The sequence below is a fragment of the Dermochelys coriacea genome, chromosome 21, assembly GCF_009764565.3.
Source record: "Dermochelys coriacea isolate rDerCor1 chromosome 21, rDerCor1.pri.v4, whole genome shotgun sequence".
NCBI lineage: Eukaryota > Metazoa > Chordata > Testudines > Dermochelyidae > Dermochelys > Dermochelys coriacea.
In genome coordinates this window covers 716,652-738,288 of record NC_050088.1, presented here as the reverse complement: position 1 = coordinate 738,288, position 21,637 = coordinate 716,652, and the positions used below count along the sequence as shown (strand labels likewise).

The window sequence follows — 21,637 nt, the reverse complement described above, 5'->3', positions numbered from 1 at the left end:
CTTGATTTTAAGAGCTTGGCTCTAGGAATTATTCAGGGGGAAGTTCTATGGCCTGTGTTATACCGGAGGTCAGACTAGATGATCATAATGACCTCTTCTGCCCATGTAATACATCAATATTTTAAGCGTGGTTATAAAGAGGACGGTGATCAATTGTCCTCCACTGAAAGTAGGTCAAGTAGTAATGGGGCTTAATCTGAAGCAAAGGAGATTTAGGTTAGATATTAGGAAAAACATGTTAACTATAAAAAAAAGGCAGAAAAATTCTGGAATAGGTTTCCAAGGGAGATTGGGGAATCCCCACCATTGGAGGGTTTTAAGAACAGGTTGGACATTAACTGGTCAGGGATAGGTTAGGTTTATTTGGTCCTGCCTCAACACAGAGGGGCTAGACTTGATGACCTCTTGAGGTCCCTTCCAGCCCTACATTTCTAAGATGTGTCAAGAGTCTGAGAGGCCAGTCTCACTGATGTTCTTGAGTGATCTTGATAAACCTCAAATAACTATCTCTGTAAGGTAAGCTCTCACTGTCCTGAAATCTAACATGGCTACTATGAGCGCTAAGTTTCGAGTCTATGTGGATTTCCTCAGACTTTGAGGCCCAAAATGGTAAATAACTTAAGGTTATTTGAATTGAGTTGGTCACATGTTGGAAGTGAGGGAGATCTTCCTTGAATCAGTCAGTCAGTCAAGGTATATAGGTAGACCAGGATCCCTCGTCTCCTTAGATGAGCTACCACCAAGGGTTTGGCAGTTGCGAATATCCTCAGTGCCACGGAAAGACCAAAGGGCAGGATCCCGCACTGGTAATGAGGTGTTCCTACAAGGAATCTAATTCATCTAACCCACAGGAAACCTTACTGTAAAAACAGGAATTCTGCAGGTTGAGAGCTCTGAACCAATCTTGTGGATCTACAGAAGAATTATGGAGGCTAGAGTCACCATCCTGAAACTGAACAGTAGATGAAGGTGTTGAAACAAAAGGTCCAGAATGGGAGGCCAATCCCCTTTTCTGGGATAAGCAATGGGAATAAAGACCCTTGCCCCTGACTACCAAGATCACCTCTTCCATTGCTTAGTTGTAGAAGTCCACTGTTTTAACAGTATCTTAGGAGAAGGATACATGAAAAGGGGTGAGAAAGGGAACATAAGTAGTACGAAGGGATTGGAATTGGCTTGTACAACTCCTGGGACCCACAGGTCTGAGATGACTGAATCCAGGTTTCCCAAAAATAAGAGATGGTTGCCAAAAGGGGGCAGAAGTGACTAGATCCTCTGGAGGTTCTCCTACGCTCATGACAACAGTGTCAAACTGAATGCCAGGGGAAAGACATTGTGAAGCACTAGAGGAAGAGTCAGAGAGTTACTGTTCCTGGAACCTCTACTTCTCTCTCAGAAACTGAGGTCTCTTGAGGCTGGTAATAGTAATCAGCAGAGAAATGGTGCTTGAAAGTCTGATCTTGCTTGCTTCTTTCTTGGGGCTGAAACAGAGGCCCAGGGAGCACAGAATGGCCCTAGAGTCCTTCAAGAAATGTATGGCCTCATCCCCCTTTGGATTAAGAAATTTGTTGCCATCAAAGAGAAGACTGTCAGTTGTTTGAACCTCCTTGGGAATCCCTGATAATCAGAGCCAGGAAGTTCTCATGGCTACCAACGTAACCATAGCGTGTGCTGCTGTGTTAGCCACATCTGGCACAACAACATGTAAGGACATGTGGACTATCAACTGTCCTTCAGACAGATGGTCTTTAGTTACTCTTGGTGTTGAGGTAGCCTGTTCGATACTGAAACAGTTGCACAGGAGAGCTTAGTCATCGGCAACATCTAGGAGGCTAATACATGAACAGCTGCATGTCCAACAGGTCCCAGTCTCTGGGTCTCACCCCCTAGGTGTAGGGTTGGAAAGCCACTCCTGCTATCCCAAGCAACCCTGGTAAGAGGTGACAACACAAGTACTCCAATCCCTTTGTAGAGACTTGACACCTCCTGTCAGCTCACTTTGATAGGGCCAGAATGGGCCCTGGCTTGTGGAACAGGTTTTCTGCAGGCTCTAACAGTCATTTATAGGCATGGCAGGGTGAATGAGCTCCTTGAATCTGAGGTTTCTTATGCACAACTTCCAGAAATATATCTAGAGTGTCTGCCACGTGCTTGATGGTGGTCCTGAAACACCTTGAAACCATTCAAAGGAAAGGAGCTGAAGGATATTTACTGCCCGGTAGGACAGAATGAGGAAGTCGCAGCAGGGACAAGTTCTTCCCCTTCTAAATATTGTTCCTCTTCACTTTCCTCCTTCTGCAGTCTCAGATCCTGGAAAGGCACTAGCTGACCTGGTTGTGTTGGTTTATATTGCCTCTGGGAAGCGTGAACCTAACCTTAGAAGGGGCTGATGATGCAGGCTTATGTGAATATGGCTGCTTCCCACCCTCCCACAGCATCCAGTACGGCCCAGGGAAGTACCAGAAAGGATGTTCACCCTGAGAGTCCTAGGATAGCAGGAAAACTTCCCTTACAGAGCCCTTTGCATTGTGCTACCCAAAAAGAGCACGAAGGAGACAAGTCCCTGATATGATTGAATGGTGATGAAGATGATGAGAACACCTCTTCCAAGGAGGAGAAATGCTGTCAGGAGTGCTCTAGCTAGGTAGAAGATGAAGTTGGTACCAGCGATCCCACCTTTACCTGCCATACTGAAGACGTAGCAGCTAGTGGCTTAGTTATCACCATCCTAAACCTCTCAAGGAAAGGAGACTCCAGTATGAGGCCCAGTGAAAAGTCACCTAGTATGTTGGGTACCAAAGGCTCAATATTAAGAGACGTAGTCCGCTGGATACCACTGGTGCTCTTAACAGTTGGTATTAGGATGCCAGAGGGACCCTTCTTTAGCCTTTGGGTGCCCCTTCACTGTTGAGAGGGCTAGAGGAATCTTGTGCCTTAACTGTCGATTACTGCAAAATCCTTTTCTCTGGCCTTGACAAACATAATCTTGCCCTGCTCATATCCATTCCGAATGCTGCTGCAAAGATCATTTTCCTAGACTTCAGAGTAGCAGCTGTGTTAGTCTGTATTCGCAAAAAGAAAAGGAGTACTTGTGGCACTTTCCTGAGCTTCATCAGATGCATCTGATGAAGTGAGCTGTAGCTCATGAAAGCTTATGCTCAAATAAATTTGTTAGTCTCTAAGGTGCCACAAGTACTCCTTTTCTTTTTCCTAGACTGTCACTTTGCCCATATCACTCCTCTTTGCATCACTTCACTGGCTCCCCTTCTCTATGGATCAAATGTAATCTGCTTGTTATCTTAAAAACTCTTCACAGCCTACCCCTGCCTTATTCATCTAGATACCTCAACTCTGATTGGTCTCCCCCACCTATTTGTAAAGTTTTCAAAAAGCAAGCAAGCAACTTCATCCTTTCTCCTATGTTGTCCCTCATGCTTAGGAGAAACTCCCCATAAGCATCCACAAAGGTACCTTATTATCCTCCGCCTTAATTATCTGCCATGATGCCTCTGAAAAACTGGACAACGATTAGGCCACTGGTGCACAACTGCCCACCATGCTTACAGGACCTATTGTCCTGTTTTCTTGTACTCTTCCCCAAGCCCTGTCTGTATCCATCTGTTGTCCCTTGTCCTATAAGTTGATTGTTAATCTTTGTGGCACGGACTCTCTTTGTACAGCACCTAGCACCATACTATCCTGGTCTAAGACTAGGGCTTGTAAACACAGTGATGGTAAATAACTTGCTCAGTAGGCACAGGTGACCTACACTTCAGCTCAACTTTGGTGCGGTGCTCCTTCCTACCTCAGAGGTTGAAGCTGGAATGGGTGCAGATGCTGGGGTCTCTTGGTTGACAGCCCAGCAGCTTGGGGTGGAATTTCTCTTCACTGAGGTGTTCATGGAAGATTGAGGTCTAGCTGCATCCTTCCTTTCATTATCCAGCAAGGCTTGCACAGAACACTCCAGGAACAACAACTTTCAGTGGGCTTTTTTCCAGTTCTCGGATCTACATACATGACACGCTGCCTGCAGTATAACGCTCTCCCAAACAAATAATGGGCACGAGGTGCCCATTAGTAAGTGACACTGAGGTTTTGCACAGAGGGGCAGGTTTTAAAACCTGGAGATTTCACTTTGGTTGTTTTGCTAGAGCCCTTGTACGGAGGGGAAGGTTCTGTGCTAAACACAGAAGCTGATTAAAATAAGGATTTTTTGTGTATTGCCAACTGGCAACAAGCCTAACACAAAACTACATACACACAGAAGGAGGTGGATACTGCAGGAGTTCCATCTCACTGCTACCAGCAATAAAAAGAAACTAAGATGGCTGGGCCTACTCAGCCCCGTTTACATCCTTTGATGGAGATGTGTATGTTTAAAGACACTAGAGTACAGGCACTACCCCCAACGGATACTGCTGGCAAAAAAAGAATCTGATCTCATGTATGTGGGGTACATATGCACCAAGAGTGCAAATCATATGAACAATTCATCTTGAAGAATCAAGATTCTATTACCATATTTATATACAGTAATTTTGCACACTAGGCTGTTATCATAAAAGTATACCTTTGAGTTATCCGGTCCCCTTGGTTGACGAAGAACTGTTAGGCGAGGAGCACTGGCATCATCTAAAGTAATGCTCTTTAAACGATTAACAAGTCTATCAGGACGCGGAGCAGCAACAGCCTTTGCACCTTCACTGTAACAGAAATGGAGCTAGTTACTTGGAGCAGCAGCCATCCCCTGGACAATGTCCGGACTAACATTTGGGAAGAAGGCACACGACGTGACTGGGAATTGGAAATTTGTACCAAGACAAAAAAGAAATTGAGACTAAAGAAGTCACCTCATTTTGAGATGGGCTTTCTGGAAAGGACATTATACCAACCCCAAGGTCCTACGATATTTACTGCAGCCCCTGGATTCTCAGATGTCAGCAGGGGCCCACAGAGCTTTATCCTCTACAGCTAGCCAGGAAGCTACAATCTTTCCTCTCAATGCAAACCTTCAGCAGTCACCCCATGTGCGTGTCACATCCCAATTAAGCTTAATGCCAGTGCTCAGGAATCATTGATATGCCATGGTACAACATGCCAACAACTCTCCAGAATCTCTGGAAAAACAACTGGCTGTTACAGTTGCAGAGATGAACTCAAAGTGTAAACTGCATGTGTCTGCAGCACTTGGAACAATAGCTCTGACTTGCGTGAGCTACCTATTCATCTCAGAAGGGGTTAGTGCAGATATCCAGTGATACTGATATTTAAATTAAATTCCTCACATAAGAATGAAGGGGTATGTAAATTTTGCACACAGTCAAAGTCATAGGTCCCCTGAGCCAATGGCTCCTCAGGCTGATGCGGTTAAAGCACATCAGTTTCATGACCAATGGTACAGGAATCACATCCAACCACCTTTGACCGTCCTAACAATGGATCAGGTAGCCATATTGAAGCTAGGTGAACTGGAGGCAGGCTTTCACAGTCTGAGGTTAAGTGAGACAAACCCATGACCTTCAGGATTGTAGTCGAGCACCTTAACCACTCAGCTCTGTATGTAGAGCTTGGAAAAAGTACCACTCCCTCTAACCTGGCTGCTGATTAATGCACTCTCTTTAGGGATATGCTTGAAATACATCTGGAAGATCCAGTAGAAAGTCCTGAATTGCCTGCTTCCTGAGTGGGGCAGGCCATTGTGACTACGTAACTCCTACATTCAAGTCATTACATAGTTTTTCAATCAACTGTCTGGGACCTGGTTATTTAAGAGAGACTGACTGACCCATACTTCTCACAGCATGTAAGAATAGCTGTGAGGATCTCACTGTCAGCATCTTTGTTAAAAGATTTTGCAAATGGTGGCAGTGTTCTCCATGGTGGGGCCCTCACTTCAGTCTTATAGAAATGAAGGATGATTAGCTCTAACTCAAATGCAAGAAGCTTTTTGGTTTAGTCTCTGCTCATTTTTGAGAGTGACCACACGGCTTTAAAGTTTGTGCACACCTAGCTGCTACTGCAAAAGGCTTTTAAAAGTAAAACTGATGTATTAATGGTCAGCCATTCAAAAAAAATCAAAGCAGATTTATTCAAACTATATCTACTAATCTCTGCCTTGAGTTGTGCACTCTTAGCCAACACAGGGCAGGAAAGCATTTCTTCTCTCCGTGTTCTATACTTGCTTCAGGGCGATTTCTCCCACAGTTTGGCATAGTTTTCAAAATCTCCTTCAGTGCAGAACACCGTTTTCCAAAGCACCCAAAATAAAAAGCTGTCTGACTGCCATTTTCTTGCAATTAAATGTCTACCAGTAAGGGATCAGTGGAAAGAGGTTTATAACAAGTGTGCAGAGCTACACTGAAGTTTTCTGAATATCAGTAAAATGCTAGTCATAAGCTTTGACTCCAACCCTTGTTGAACTGCCACACATTTTGCATATGTTGTATGCAATGCTGCTGTAGCTATGTTGGTCTCAGGATATTAGAGACAAGGTAGTTTACTGGACCAGCTTCTGTTAAGAGAAGCTGCATAAGCCTGAAGAACTTTCAAGCTTATGCAGTTTCTCTTACCAACAGAAGTTGGTCCAATAAAAGATATTACCTCACTCACCCTGTCTTCACAGAGCCCTGTGGCCCATTCTATTAAATCTTGACTTTTAATTTCATTATTTTGCTTGGTTTACCTGTGCACATCCATGTTTCCCATTGTCAAATATGATTCTAATCCTTTCAATAGACAGGAATGCTGCTGTCCATTCAGTGACTATTAAGAACAGGACTTGTGCAATATGTTTGATAATATAGAAGGCAGTCATTTACCAAATATGCCAGTTAACACAAAGCACATTAAGGTCTGTCATGTAAAACAAGCGTCACTTTCCCATGCAGGAAAGTGTGTGCTTCCCCCCCCGACCTACAGAGATTTGATATTTGTTTCCGATTAAACCAGATAATCCCAATTCCTCACCAGACACGCCATACATTACAGGCACTGCATTTCCCTGTGCGCTGATTCAGGATCACAGAGAACTCTACTTCATCTCCAGCCTGCAGCTCTACACCATCCTGAACTTCTTTCACGTGAAAAAAGAGTTTTTTGCTGTCACCCACCTCATAGTTAATGAAGCCAAACTGAAAAACAGCAATGCAATTTAGTTCATTCATGTCATTTCAAATGGACACACTATTGCATTTCAACTCCACTTTGTTTCTATGTTGTATTAAAAAGGGACAGAGTGCAGGCAAGGTTTTAAAAAAAAAATGGATGCCTAACCTCAGGATTCTAAATCCATATTTAAACACCTATTAAGCCAAAGGGCATGGTTAATGTCGCAGCACTTTTGGAAGTCAGGCCACTTATGGTCCTAAATATGGCCTTAGAAGCGTAAAACTTACATATTCTTTTTTAAAATCGTGGCCTAATACTGATACTGTTATCTTTCTGTGTAGGAACAACTATGTGGAATACTGAGTTAAACTGCAGACGCTCCATCTCAGAAGTCTGATAGCAGAAGGGGTCCAGAGAAAGCAAACAAAAGGACGCAGGAGGTAAAATATTCAACTCTTGTGAGAAAGTATACACAATAAGTGGCAGAAAGCCTCCATCAGGTGCTCTTATTTACTCTTAATACAAGAAGTGAATGCCCAGTGAAATTAAGGTGGCAACATATTCCATCCTTCCACCTCCTGCCAACCAGATTGTGGATTTTCCTACAAGATACTTGCATACAGAAAGTTTAGTAGAATTAAAAAAAAAAAAAAGAATTAGACAGTTATACAAATAATCTATTGGCAGCGACATTAGCTATGATAAAAACTGAAGAGATATCAGCCCTCATATTTCAGGACACAACTACTTGAAGTTAGGAACAAAACGTCTCCCATAGGAAAATCATCATGCACATCAAACGATTTGAAAGCTTATTTCCAAGATGAGGTAGGATATGGGACTGTCAAGTGGTGCTCTTACCACCATCCATGTGGGTATGAACAATGACAGCATCAACATATTAAAAAAGACCACTTTGAACTGTTTGGATTAATTTGTGTTAAATTACTATGCATTATTTCAAGACATAATGGATTTCTTTGGGACCTGAAAGCAGCAATCTAAAAGCTAAAAACAGCCAGAAGCTTGTACAGGTATCACTGAAATATAATAGTGCTGGTGACACTTCTAGTTATCAGTCACATGCACATGGGTTACCAAAGTCTTCACTGCCTTGGAATGTACACAGTTCTGTGCAGGGAAGACTGTTTTAACTACAGATAATTAGTTGATTGTGCCTAAATCAATAGGATCACTGCAAAAATAAAGTCCTGCAGAAACTCAAATGCTATTGGGCACTTGAACACAAAGTAGATCCACATTTTTTTCCACCCAGGCTGCAATGGTGATCCAATATCTGGTTTACCTACGTGTGAAGGCATCCAAATCTTTGTTTGCCAAGATGCTCTTCTGACATGCTCTCAGAACTATCCTCACATGGGGAGAGTTTGGCCAGTGACTTGTCCTCTTTGATGGACAGATTGAGTTGCAAGCTATTCAGGTCTCTGTGGAGCTCCTTTTCTCTCACTGGTCAGAGCACTGCTGCAAACATCCTTGCTGCAGAAATTGTGGCTGATCTATCCCCTCCCCCAATTTGGTAGATTGAAGCAGTAAGCTCCATTTGTTTTGGCAACATTAAGAAGGTTCCCTCCCCTCCCCTGAACATAGCAAACAGGGGTGGCACAATCACATCCATGGCGGGGTGGGAGGGGAAGAGGAGGAGATCTGCTCCTACGCTCAGATGCATTTTGAATCATGTAGTCAGAAATTTTTACAAGTGACTGCTTGCTGGATGCCACTTTAGTTCAGAAACTTTCTATGGAGGCACAGGGCATCTGCCAGTCAAGCTATTTGTTGCTTCCAATCTTAGATCCTGTCCAGTTTTGTCTTTCCAAAGTTTGTCATATTTGTCAAAGTTTTTGATTACAGAATTAGCTTGTGTCAAATCCTGTTAGGACCTACCTCAAGTACTCAGCAGCCAATTCAGTGAAAGTGTGGAATGCGTCTCCAGCCATTTGTATGACAGCCATGGGCATTTCTAATGTACACCGTGGTTTCTTTGTTGCATGCTCTTAGCTCTTGGATTCTTTCAGCTTGAGCTTTCAGCTGATGCCCTCATTCAGCTTAGTCTGGTCTTTTAAGGACTTGTCTACACTTACAGCACTGCACCATTCTGCACCACTGTAGCGCTTAATGGAGACCCTACCGACACAGACAGAAGAGATTCTCCTATCAGTGTACTTATTCCACCTCCACGAGAGGTGATCATTATGTCAATGTGAGAAGCCCTCCCATCAACACAGCACTGTCTATACCAGGGGTTAGATCAGTGTAACTGCATTGCTCTGGAAAACCTACCCCCCTGAATGACATAGTTATACCAACATAAGCTGGTAGTGTGGACCAAGCTTAAGTGCTCCATCAGCATGGAAGAGGGGCAGGGGCACAGGTCATACCGTGTGACTAACAGTTGCCATTGAAACATTATCTCTGCCTCTTGTCAAGGACAAGGCTCTGCGGAAAACAAATTTCTGGACTGACAGCTGCTGTGATCGTCCTTCCCTTGCCAGACTTCAATTCAGTTGTTTTGGCTATGCCAGCAAAGTGTTTTAATGACAGATTTATTAACTGGGCTGAAGCAGCGTGTCCCCCATCAGAATCAAGTATACCTCTCACAAATCTCTCCATTTGTTCTTCAACATCTAGTATTTTCAGTAGAGTCTTTTGTAAATCTGAGGTTACATGCAGTCCAGTACGTAAGTTAATAAGCACCTCTGGATGTGATTCAGGGTCAAACGGGTTTGTCATATTGTTGATGACATGGCTGGTAAGAACTTTGCCATGCTCCTCATCCCTCTTCAGTGCAAAGGTAAGGACTTGTTTGTGGACTGTCTTCGCTACTTCTTGTTAGGCCATTTCTCCTATAGCTTTTGCACATTCATAATATGAAGTGGTGTACTGTCATCTCGAACACTAATAATGAATGACTTTTGCGTAAGTGTCACAATTAAAAAGCTAGTTTCTAGAATATTTCAGGTTTCAGAGTAGCAGCCGTGTTAGTCTGTATTCGCAAAAAGAAAAGGAGTACTTGTGGCACCTTAGAGACTAACAAATTTATTAGAGCATAAGCTTTCGTGAGCTACAGCTCACTTCATCGGATGCATCCGATGAAGTGAGCTGTAGCTCACGAAAGCTTATGCTCTAATAAATTTGTTAGTCTCTAGAATATTTCAGAAGACTAGTACTACATGCCTAGGCAAATTACAAATAACCTTCTAGCCTACCAAGCAGGCTAGAAACTACACTGTATGTACAAAAGCTTACAAATGGAGTAACATTACATTAGGAATTCACACATTTATGTCTATTTATTATGCAGTACAAAACTATGGGTGCACAACCTATAGCTACTGCTTCACAAGCTTAATTGAGAGACTGATCTGCTCAGCATATGTCAATTGAAAATATAATCACTTGTACAATATTCTGACAACTTAGAATCTGATATGAAAACTGTTCATGTTATCAATATTTGCCATATGCTAAAGTTCCTTTCTGAAAAAAAAAAAAACAAAAACAAAAACCCTGCCCTTACAAAACCAATACAAATCTTTTAATACACCATTGTTTGGTAGCTTAGATCAATAACCACCTGTCAAATATAAAGGGAAGGGCAACAATCTTTATGTATGCAGTAATATAAAATTTCTCTTGACCAGAGGTACAGAATCCCTTTACCTGTAAACGTTAAGAAGCTCAGATAACCTGGTTGGCATCTGACGAAAAAGGACCAATAAGGGGAGAAAATAATCTGTGGGGGGAAGGTTTTTGCTTTGTCTCAGAGAGAACACTCACAAAGACAAAGAGACCAAGCATGTAATACAACTCCTACTGAACGATACATCTAACTTAGAGAAATAGTAAGTAATAGCAAGGAAATGCATTAGAGTATCTTTTGTTTTAGCTTGTGAATTTTCCTTGTGCTAAGGAGGGAGGTTTATCTCTGTTTTTGTAACTTTAAAGTTTTGCGCAGAGAGGAATCTTCTGCGTTTTGAATCTTATTATGCTGTAAAATTACCTTCCATCCTGATTTTACAGAGGTGTTTCTTCTACCTTTTTCCTTTCTTTATAATAAAGTTGTTTAAGAATCCGATTGGTTTTTAGTGTCCTAGAAACCCACGGCTCTGGTCTGTGTTCACCTAGTTTTCCTATTTGGTTGGTAGATTATTCTCAAGCCTCCCCAGGAAAGGGGGTGAAGGGACTTGGCGGGCGATATTTTAGGGAAACAGGAACTCCAAGTGGTCCTTTTCCTGAATTTTTGTCTGACTTGGTAGTGGCAGCAGTACCCATCCAAGGACAAGGAAGGATTTGTACCTTGGGGAAGTTTTTAACCTAAGCTGGTAGAAATAAGCTTAGGGGGTCTTTGAACTCTAGGGTACAGATGTGGGGACCCGCATGAGAGTAGGGAGGGAACCTTGACACCACCACATTAAGGTTTTGAAATTAATATCAACAATAAATTTCAATCCATCATGCTGGAGTGTGTGTCTGGAACTGTGCATAAAGTCACTCATTTTGGGTACCGTTGTTTCATCTTGCCCAGAGGCTTATGGCACCACGTAACAGCTCCACATATTACCTCCTCTAAACATACCCAAAATAAGCTTTCAAATGATACATGATGTGGGTGTGTAGTGTGGGTACATCAAACTAAAAAAAAAAATATGGCCCTTTTTAGAGAATTGCCGCATACCTACTGAGGTTGAACAACTCCGACAGGGGACTGTGACTGGGCACGTGGGATAACAGAACAAAAGTTTCTGTGCATCTCTGTTTTCCTTCAAAATTCAAGTTCCAGTATTTCATAGCTACACAAGTTAGAACCATCTGATGGTTACTCATACAGTAGTTAGGAAGTCTTTCCTAATACAAAATTAACTACCCTTATAATTAAGTTCTGGAATTTGTTGACTGGGAAGCTTCCAAGGGAGGCTGTGGAATCCCCATCATTGGAGACTTAAGAATAGACAGGACAAACATCTGTTAAGGATGGTCTAGGTTTACTGAGTCTTCCTCAATGTGGGGGCTGGACGTAATGACCTCTCAAGGCCCTTTCCACCCCTGCATTTCTATGATTATGTGAACACTCTTGTCTCAAGTAAGAATCCACTAACCTGATCTTTCACACATTCCACAGTGGCTCTGCGGAAAGGAGTAATGTTACAAGCCATCGTCTGTTCATTCTGACCAAGGACGCAGAGCTGGAACTTGACTGTCTCCCCCTTTTGCAGGCAATCACCCTTGTTTGCCATCCCCACAATTCCAAATGGATAGACCTCTCCTTTCATCTCCCCTAGCAGAGAGGGAAGGAAAACACCATTTAATATCTATTTCTGTTCCTTCATGAAGTATTTTGAACTGTTTCTACATTGGACACAATGGTTTTTTCTAGCTAGAAACTTGAATTAAAGTTTACATAAGTTGCTAGTTTATAGTTTACTAAGCTACAGCCAAAGCTCATTGTCAAACTACACCAAGCATGAGCTGAACAGACTCATTAAAAGTAATCTCAACTTTACAAACAGTATGTTGGCACTTTAATGCAGGGAAGTGCCGAGTCTGGTTTCTGCTTACCATCCTCCATGACCTCAATCATTCCCTGGTATTCAGTCTGTGTGGGATCTACACTCCGCAGGGGGCGAATTACTTTACCCGTGTAGACAGTTGGATCAGCTTCCTCAGTGGCACCATTCACTGTAAAAACAAAGACAGTACACACTGTTTAGATTACATAATTTGGGAGCCTAACCCAATGAGACCTTTACCCCTGATTGGGGCCATTTGGTAACATTGCAGTATTACTACAAGTTTCTGTATTCAGCACAATACCTGAGACACACAGAATCTAGCATAGGGATGGGCAATTGTTAATCAAGAACCCAGAAGCTTCTAGAAACTGGATAGCAAACCAAAAAGAGTCAAAGGATTCTCATTCTACCCCATGGCAGCCTATTCAGGAAGGCTGAGTGGGTTAGAGCATCCTGAGCCATTCTGATCATTCCCATTGTAGAAGACAGGAATCTGATGTTGCCACAGCATCACTACACTTAAAAGCTTTGCAGACACTGATGTCTGAACTGGCATTTCATTGTTTTCATTGTAAATACTTCCGAAAAAGAGCAAAGACTACTCAGCTATAGCTCCCTTTTCTGATGCACTTGATTTATGTACACTTAGTACATCGGAAGTAAAGACCATAAGAATGGTCATACTGGGTCAGACCAAAAGTCCACCTAGCCCAGAATCCTATCTTCCGACAGTGGCCAACGCCAGGTGCCCCAGAGGCAATGAACAGAAGAGGTAACGATCCAGTCCCTATTGCCCATTCCCAGCTTCTAGCATACAGAGGTTAGGGACACCATCGCTGTCCATCCTGGCTAATAGCCATTGATGGACCTATCCTCCATGAACTTATCTAGTTCTTTTTTGAACCCCATTATAGTCTTGGCCTTCACAACATCCCCTTTTGTTTGTTTTAAGCCTACTGCCTATTAATTTCATTTAGTGACCCCTAGTTTGTGTGTTGTGAGATGTTGTAAACAACACTTCCTTACTTTCTCCACACCAGTCGTCATTTTATTACTCCTGAGGGCATTCTACAGCAAAAAATTAAAAATTCTGCCCCCCGCCCCCCCCAAAAGCTCTGTGCACAGTATTTTAAAATTCTGCGAATTTTATTTGTCAAATAAATGTGGAGGCTCCAGCATGGCACTGGGGACCACAGGCACTAGCCGCACAGAGGTGGGAGATCACTATGCACCCTCCCCCCCAAGACACAGACTCAGCGGTGAGGCTGCACCCAACCCTGATGCAGCGCAAGGACTAAGCCTGCCCCAGAAACATCCCAGGGCCCTGACCCTTTGTGCCAAGTGCACCAGGTGTGGGTGAGCAGGCAGGCTGGCTCAGCAAGATAGGATCCAAGTGTAAAGGAGCTTAGAGTAAGGGGATCCAGGTGTGGGTTGAGGGGGCTCTGTGTGGGAATGGTTCAGTGGGGGGATCCAGATGCAGGGGTGATCTGGAAGCAACGGTAATGGGACTCTGCAGGGTGGCCCAGGTGAAGGTGGTTGGGGTTCAGCAGCAGAGATGTTTGGGTGTGGGAGGGATAGAGCTTGGCAGGGGGTCTAGGTGGGGTGGGGATCCAGGTGCAGCTGGTTGGGGCTCAGTACAGTAGGGATTGGGTGCAGGTGGCTCGTTGGGGTGGGGCTCGTCAAGGGGGTTCTGCGTGCTGGGGGTGAGACTCAGGGGGAGGGTCTGGGTATGAGGAGGTTTGAATGCACAGGGGTTGGGTTGATGGGGGAGCAGCTCCCCCTGAAGGAGCAATGGGTGCAGAAAGTGCAGGGGGGGTGGGTTGGGGATTTGCAGAGCTTCCTATAGCCAGGGGAGAAATCAGGGGAGGTCTGACACAGCCCAGATGCTGTGCAGGGGAAGAGGAAGTCCAGTCCCCCCCGAGCCCAGCCAGGACTAGCAGTTGAGCCCAGCACAGGGTAGGAGTCACCTGCTGGGTCTTCTCCAGTCCCGCCCCATGCCCCACAGTGATTTACCTCTCTGCTGGCTGCCCTGGGCACCTGAAACATACTGCTAGGGAGGGTCACATGACCACTCTTGTGGCTTCCCTGTCAGACAGTTTTTTTTTTTTTTTTTTTTTGCAGGGAAACAAAGAAATCTGCAGGGGATAAATTCTGTGCATGCGCAGTGACACAGAACTCCCCCAGGAGTAAAATTTTATAGACATCCTATCCCCCCTCAGCCGTCTCTTTTCCAAGCTGCAGAGTCCCAGTATTATTACTCTCTTCATACAGAAGCCATTCCAGACCTCTGACGATTTTTTTTGTTGCCCTTCTCCAAAAATTCCAATACATCTTTTTTGAGATGGGGCAACCATTTCTGCATGCAATATTCAAGATATGGGTGTACCACAGATTTATATAGAGACAATATGACATTTCTCAAGGCTCTTTTGTAAAGTGTATTCTTCCTTCTGCTTAACACAACCATGACCTCTTACTCCCATGTTCTTTCCACTCTGATCATTTTCTCTCTATACATCTTCTATACACTGAATTCCCTCCTGGTCCGCAGATACCAGGGCAACAACCCTTTCCTCAAATCCCCGAGACCTATTTTTGTTAGGAATCAGCCCCCAAAACAAATGAACAGAATTGAAAGTTTGAGGAAAGTTACCTCAGCAACTCTTCCTCAGGGCCTCACACAATCAACTTTCTATGCCCCTCCTCGACTCAGCGTTTCATAACACAGGTTGTCAATTGTCTTGTACAGTCACAAGCATGCTGTCAGTATTTGGTAGACAAGGATAAGCCAATCCTGATACAACTCAGGCAGTGTGCTCTAGAAGCTGGAATCAGGTAAGAGCCACCATCTTTGAGCTGTTTTCAGAATAGCAGCCGTGTTAGTCTGAAATGCATCCGACGAAGTGAGCTGTAGCTCACGAAAGCTTATGCTCAAATAAATTTGTTAGTCTCTAAGGTGCCACAAGTACTCCTTTTCTTTCATCTTTGAGCTGTTGCTGTCTATTTTTTTGCTTGTTTAGCTCCCATCTCCTGACATAGTGAGCAGCTCTCAGAGGGCTTTTCCTAAGAAGAGGGGAGATGTCCCTCAGAAGTCTTAAAGTGACCAGCCCAATTCTGGTTTGCTGTATACCATTATCACAATTTCTGTAATCGTGTTCCAGATGTACTTTAGACCAGGTTCCAAGCAAACCACTGCCAGCCTTTATCCACTAACCCAGAACTCCCTCAAAATTGCAAGTGCCCTTTTACTAAGAGAGAAGTTACTGAACATAGTTTTACCTGCATGTGTTTTGTTCACCTTTTCCGCACTGACTTTATTTCCTTTGCCTTTTGACAAGCTGTATTCCACCATGTCCCCAAGTTCCAGGCTATCGACATCACCAGAGAATTCACTGCATGGGAGAAGTTATGCATGTTTTGCTTTAGTTACACGCTCATCAACAAAGCCACCTCACCCAGCAACAAAGTGGAAGGGTCAGAACCTTTACACTTCAGCAGGCTCACCATTTTCATTACTACAAGACCTTACAATTTGGATGCAAGCGTTTTGCTCAATGTTTACAGATTATTTAAATCTACCCAATAGCCTTTTTTTCCCCCCTCTTCATACAAGAAGTTTACATAATCAATTTGGCTATTGGAACAGAGTGAAATAAATTATGCTTCCCATGAAGCAGGTCGCTGTCAGTAATCCAAGTCCAGGGCATGGATAACTAGATTTAGTCTGAACCAGCAACTGTTAAGATCATGCAGGATTTAACGCATTAAGGATAGACCAAAACTGAGCATCCCCTAAATATACCAGTGTTAAATGAAAGGGCTGTTCCAAATCCCAAGAGTTTCCCAGCTTGTTACAGGTCAGGACTGCATCTCCGATCAATTCTCAAGTTCTCTGCTGGGCAACTTAACTGATGTAGGATACTGGTTCCTTACCATTACATACGCTTGTCAGAGTGTCTTCGCCTGCTAGCAGGCAGTTAAGACTAATTCAGAAAAGAAGTCAGTCATCCCCATTACTCCTAATGGAAGTCCTCTCAGAGAATACTGAAAGTATACCTTTGCACCAGGAGTCTCAACCTGCATAAGCCACCACCAATGAAGCTCTAAAAAAAGTACAATCCTCTAGCTGTAGTTATACTACTAGTCTACGGCACAGTCTCTGAATACTTAAGATATAGGATGTTAAACAGCGAAGCCTGCAGCAGCCCTATGGAAGTGGTTTATTAGAAGTTTCTCAGATACTTGAACTTATGCACATGGTGTGGAGAAAACAGATCAACACTCAGCAATATAAAAGCGAGTCACTCACCTGTAATGGAAGAAGATCTCCTTATCATGATTGGCCGTTTCAATAAATCCAAAGTTATCTTTCAGGGTTGCCACATACCCCACAAGCCTCTTGGAGTTGTAGTTGCGACCAAGCATTCTGACAGAAACTGCTGTCTGCGAACCTGTTCTCTTCACTTCACAAACACTGAATTCAACCTGTTTGTCAAAATGAAGGAAAAAAAGTAAGTTCCGTATTTATTTTATTAGAATGGTTAATGAAATGTCTGCACCCCGGGGAGGAAGAGAGAAAGCAGTATTACTCCAGCCACTACTCTTCACCCAAAAAAGGTAAAATTGTATCACACAATAAAATAAACTGAAATAACTGGCCACAATACAAATGGATGGATTTATAAAGCTTTTGCATTTCTGATCTTATACAGATCAGAAACATGGACACTGCTTATAGAAGACCTCAAGAAGCTGGAAGCATTTCCTATGCTTTGCCAGCAGTGACTACTATGAATAAGATGGTTTGATTTTTATCAGCAATAGGTATGTATTACTCAGACTTTAAGGCCAGAAGGGACCATCATGATCATCCAGTCTGACCTTCTGTATATATTGCCAGCCAAAGAACATGAACCATTCACTTCTGCAGGAGGCCCATAACCTCTTGCTGAGTTACTGACGACTTCGTTACAGAAAATCCACCATTTACTCTAGTTCAAAGCAGCAAGTGACACAATGCTGCAGAGAAAGGTGACCAATCTGAACTGGGGAAAAAAATTCCTTCCATAACCCCCGATATGGCAATCAGTTAGACTGGGAGCATGAGGGAAAAACCCACCAAGGAAAGAATTCTCTGTAGTAACCCGGCTCTCTTCATCTCGAGCTATTGGAGATATTTACTAACAGTCACAGATGGGCCATGTCATTTTAGGCAATCACATCACCCCTCCATAAACCTATCAAACTCAGTCTTAAAACAAAGTTGTTCTTTTGCACCCACTACCCACCTTAAAAGGCTGTTCAAAACCACACTCCTTAGATAGTTAGAATCCATCATCTAATTTCGAGCCTAAACTTGTTGGCCAGTTTATATCCGTTTCTTCTTGTGCCAACATTAGCCCTCAACTTAAATAACTCCTCTCCTTCCCCAGTATTTAACCCTCATGTATTTATAGACAGCAAGCATATCTCCCCTCATCCTTTGTTTTGTTAGGCTAAACAAGACAAACTCCTTAGTCTCCTCTGGGTTCTTCCATTTGCCTGATCATCCTAGTAGACCTTCTCTGTACCTGTTCCAATTTGAACTGATCTTTCTTGAACACGAGAGACCAGAATTGCACAATATTCCAGATGAAGTCTCACAAGTGCTTTGTATAATGGTAATGACACTTCCCTATCTCGATTGGCAATACTTTGCCTGATGCATCCCCACCTCCTCCCCCGAGCCACATCATGTTGATGGCTCAGTCATCTTGTGATCGACCAATTCACCCAGGTCTTCCTCCTCTGTTGCATCCAACTGATTCCCAGTTTTTACTATAAGTTCTTGTTGTTCATCCCAAGGTGCATGACCCTACAGTTTACACCATTAAATTTTTTCACATTTCTATTACTCCAGTTTTCAAAGTTGTCCAAATCTTCTTGTATGATATTCCAGTCCTCTTCTGTACTGGCAACACTTCCCAACTTTGTGTCACCTGCAAATTAACACCACACTCCCACTCTATATGCCTAAGTCATTAATTAAAATGTCAAGGAATGGTCCCAAGACTGATCCTTGAGGAACTACATTAGTAACCTCCCTTCAGCCTGGCAGTTCACCTTTCAGCATGACCCGTTGTAGCTTCTCCTTTAACCAGTTTCTTACCTACCTTTTGATTCTTGCATTAATCCCCATCTTCTTAAATTTAACTAATAACTTTCCATGTGGCACTGTATCAATTGCTTTACTGAAATCCATGTAGATTAGACCTGCTGCATTTCCTTTTTCTAAAAAAAGATCAGTTATTTTCTCACAGAAAGATCAGATTCATCTCTGTAAAACCATGTTGTATTTTATCCCAATTACTGTTTACCTCTATGTCTTCAACTACCCTTTCAAAATTTGTTCTATCACCTTACATACAACTGAGGTCAAACTAATGGACCTGTAGTTTCCCAGATCACTTTTTTCCTATTAAAATATAGATAATCTATTTGAAATTCTCCAACCATTTGGGAACAATCCCCGAGTTTACAGATGTTAGAAATTTTTGCTATGGGCTTGCAATTTCATGTGCCAGTTCCTCTAATATTCCTGGATGGAGATTACCCAGGCCTATGGATATGGTCCCATTAAGTGTTTGAGTTTGGCTTCCACCTCAGATGTGGAAATTTCTTCTTCCTTATCCTTATTCCCCATTAGTTACCCTGCCATTGCCCCCAAGCTCCTCAATATCCTTGTTAAAAACTGAGGCAAAGCATTTGTTTAGGCGTTGGTCCAAACCTAGACCTATGATCTCCACCCCATCCTCAACGCTTAGCACTCCCATTTCTGTTTTTCTTTTTAAAATATGGCTAAAACATCTTTTACTAATCAGTTTTAATTTCCTTTGCAAGGTCCAAATCTGCTTGGTTTTTAGCAGTTCTCACCTTTTCCCCTATACTTTAAGGCTTCCAAGAGGTAGCGTTCCTTGTTGATCCATCCATTCTGCTTTCTCATAGTAACTTGTTTCAAATGCTTTTTCTATCCAGTTTGACCTGCAATCCCTACAGATTTTTTCTTCCTTGCTTGGGATGCAGGCTTCTGATACTTTAAGTTGCAGAAACTAAATTTCAAGCCTCCCCCAACATCCAGATCCTTGAGTTCTTTAAAAATTGACTCCACTTCCCTAAATTTTTTTTTTTTTTTTTTTTTAGTTTGCCCTTTCAAAATCAAGGACCCTGATTGGAGACCTATTCTTGTTTATCCTTTCACTTAAAACTGAATTAACTCACCATCACTCGAACCAAGTTTGTCCTCTATAACCAGTTCTTGTGAGATCCTCAAGACTTACCAATACTAACCCTAAAATGGTTATGCACAAGCACTATCCCAGTAGAGCTTCTGTTACCATTCTCTCCCAAGTGATTTTGACCCAGTTTTCATTATATCCATTCCTTCACGTCTACTTTTTTTAGTCTACCTCAGCATTAATAAAACTATGCTACAATACCACCCTTGCCCGTGTCTTTTTCTGAACAGCACTTATATTTTAGCCATGACTACTATTCCACCATGTTTCCATTATCCCTATGATATCACATTTCAATTCCTGCACCAGTAGTTCTAGTTCCTCCGTTTTGTTACCCAGGCTCCTTGCATTGGTGTACAGACACCTTAGTTGTTTCTGCTTGGCTTCAACCATATTCCCTGCCCAATTACATAGTCATTTTATTGCCAGTATTTCCCACCTGTTCCTGTCATATTTCCTCTTGTTATCCATTTGCTTACCCTCTGTTCCTTTCCCCATTACTGTATTATCTGAGTTGATTTTCCTCCCTCTCAATATTAGCATCTCCCAACCATCTAGCCTGAACTCCTAGTTTAAAGCTTTTAATCAGTTGTGCCAACCTCCATCCCAGAAGTCCATTTCCCTCATTATTGAGGTGGAGTCCATCCCATAAGAACAGTTCTGTCCAGGAATGCTTCCCAGTGGTCAGACACCCCCAAACCCCCTTTTAGCACCACTGCCTGAGCCATCTATTGGTCAACCTAATCTTGTCCTGCCTTCACACACTTCCTCTAGGGACAGACAGAATCCCACTGAGAACAGGCCTTCAGAAGACTGAAGTCACCATCTGTCACAACCGTCTGGCAACTTTTTCACCATATAGCCTGTCTCAGAAATAAAGTCCCACACATTCAGCCCTCAAGACTGGACTTGAGCTCAGGAGAAGAAATTACCTGGCAATGGTCTGGTGGCGTCCACATGATTGTCCATCATTAACTTGGTTCCATCGGATCAGTACTAACCCTGTCAAGCCTTTAGACACCTGGAATACAGCTGTATAGTGTGGCCACGGACGCTAAGCGCTACAGACCTTTGCTGTTTAAGTGCATTGTTGATGACTGCTCTTCAAACATCTACCCATTACACTCATATCAACTTCAATAGGTTCCCCTTGGACTTCCCTTACTCCATTTGAAGCAGCAGGTGAGCAGTAAGCATCAATTGCTAAAGGTAGGCTAACCATGTAGCATGCTGTTATCAATTCTCGTACTCACATACAAGGTATAATTTCCCTATAGTTCACCTTTCTGTCCTACAGTTGTCTCCATCCTCAGGAAGCTTGAGTGTCACAACACACTCCATTTCAGTGTAGGTCTTGGGGGGAGGAAGGGGGTTATTAGCTGAACAAGTAGTATTTTCATGGTATGCCATCTGAAGACGGCCCTCTCTATCTGGGTTTCCTTCCAGATCCTCTCATTGGTCCCTCTGCCAACTTTATGCATTTTATACCACCACCCACAGTAAGAATAGCCTCCCACACACCATGAACAAGGATTCTCCCTTTCCTTCAAATCCACTTTGCATAAAGTCTTTTCATCCATCCTCTTGAACAATCCTCACAGGAAAACATGCAGACAATTTTCCCATGCATATTATACTAATTCAGTCTAAACTCTTCAGGAACAATCTCTTACCATTTGAGCACCCTTTACATGTATGATGTCATAAGTAATCAGCAGTAAAGCAATG

At 42.9% G+C, this 21,637-nt stretch overlaps 1 protein-coding gene and 1 long non-coding RNA gene across 8 annotated transcripts in view; one reads left to right on the top strand and one right to left on the bottom strand.

Annotated features, from left to right (window-relative positions):
- CSDE1 (cold shock domain containing E1) overlaps window positions 1-21,637 on the bottom strand; it is a 53,365-nt gene that overhangs the window by 8,379 nt on the left and 23,349 nt on the right. For 6 of the 7 annotated variants that reach the window (XM_038379551.2, XM_038379554.2, XM_038379553.2 and 3 more), the window contains 6 exons: window positions 16,945-17,120; window positions 15,915-16,027; window positions 12,682-12,801; window positions 12,222-12,400; window positions 6,967-7,130; window positions 4,571-4,703 (listed from right to left, as the gene is read on the bottom strand). In XM_038379551.2, coding sequence (XP_038235479.1) covers window positions 4,571-4,703; window positions 6,967-7,130; window positions 12,222-12,400; window positions 12,682-12,801; window positions 15,915-16,027; window positions 16,945-17,120 — 885 coding nt within the window. Of the gene's footprint in view, window positions 1-4,569; window positions 4,704-6,966; window positions 7,131-12,221; window positions 12,401-12,681; window positions 12,802-15,914; window positions 16,028-16,944; window positions 17,121-21,637 lie in introns of those variants that run through there. The other variant, XM_038379556.2, reaches the window with a different exon arrangement.
- On the top strand, window positions 9,799-10,370 carry LOC122457110. Its single transcript, XR_006276442.1, has 2 exons — window positions 9,799-10,083; window positions 10,282-10,370. It is a non-coding gene; the product is annotated as an uncharacterized LOC122457110 (long non-coding RNA).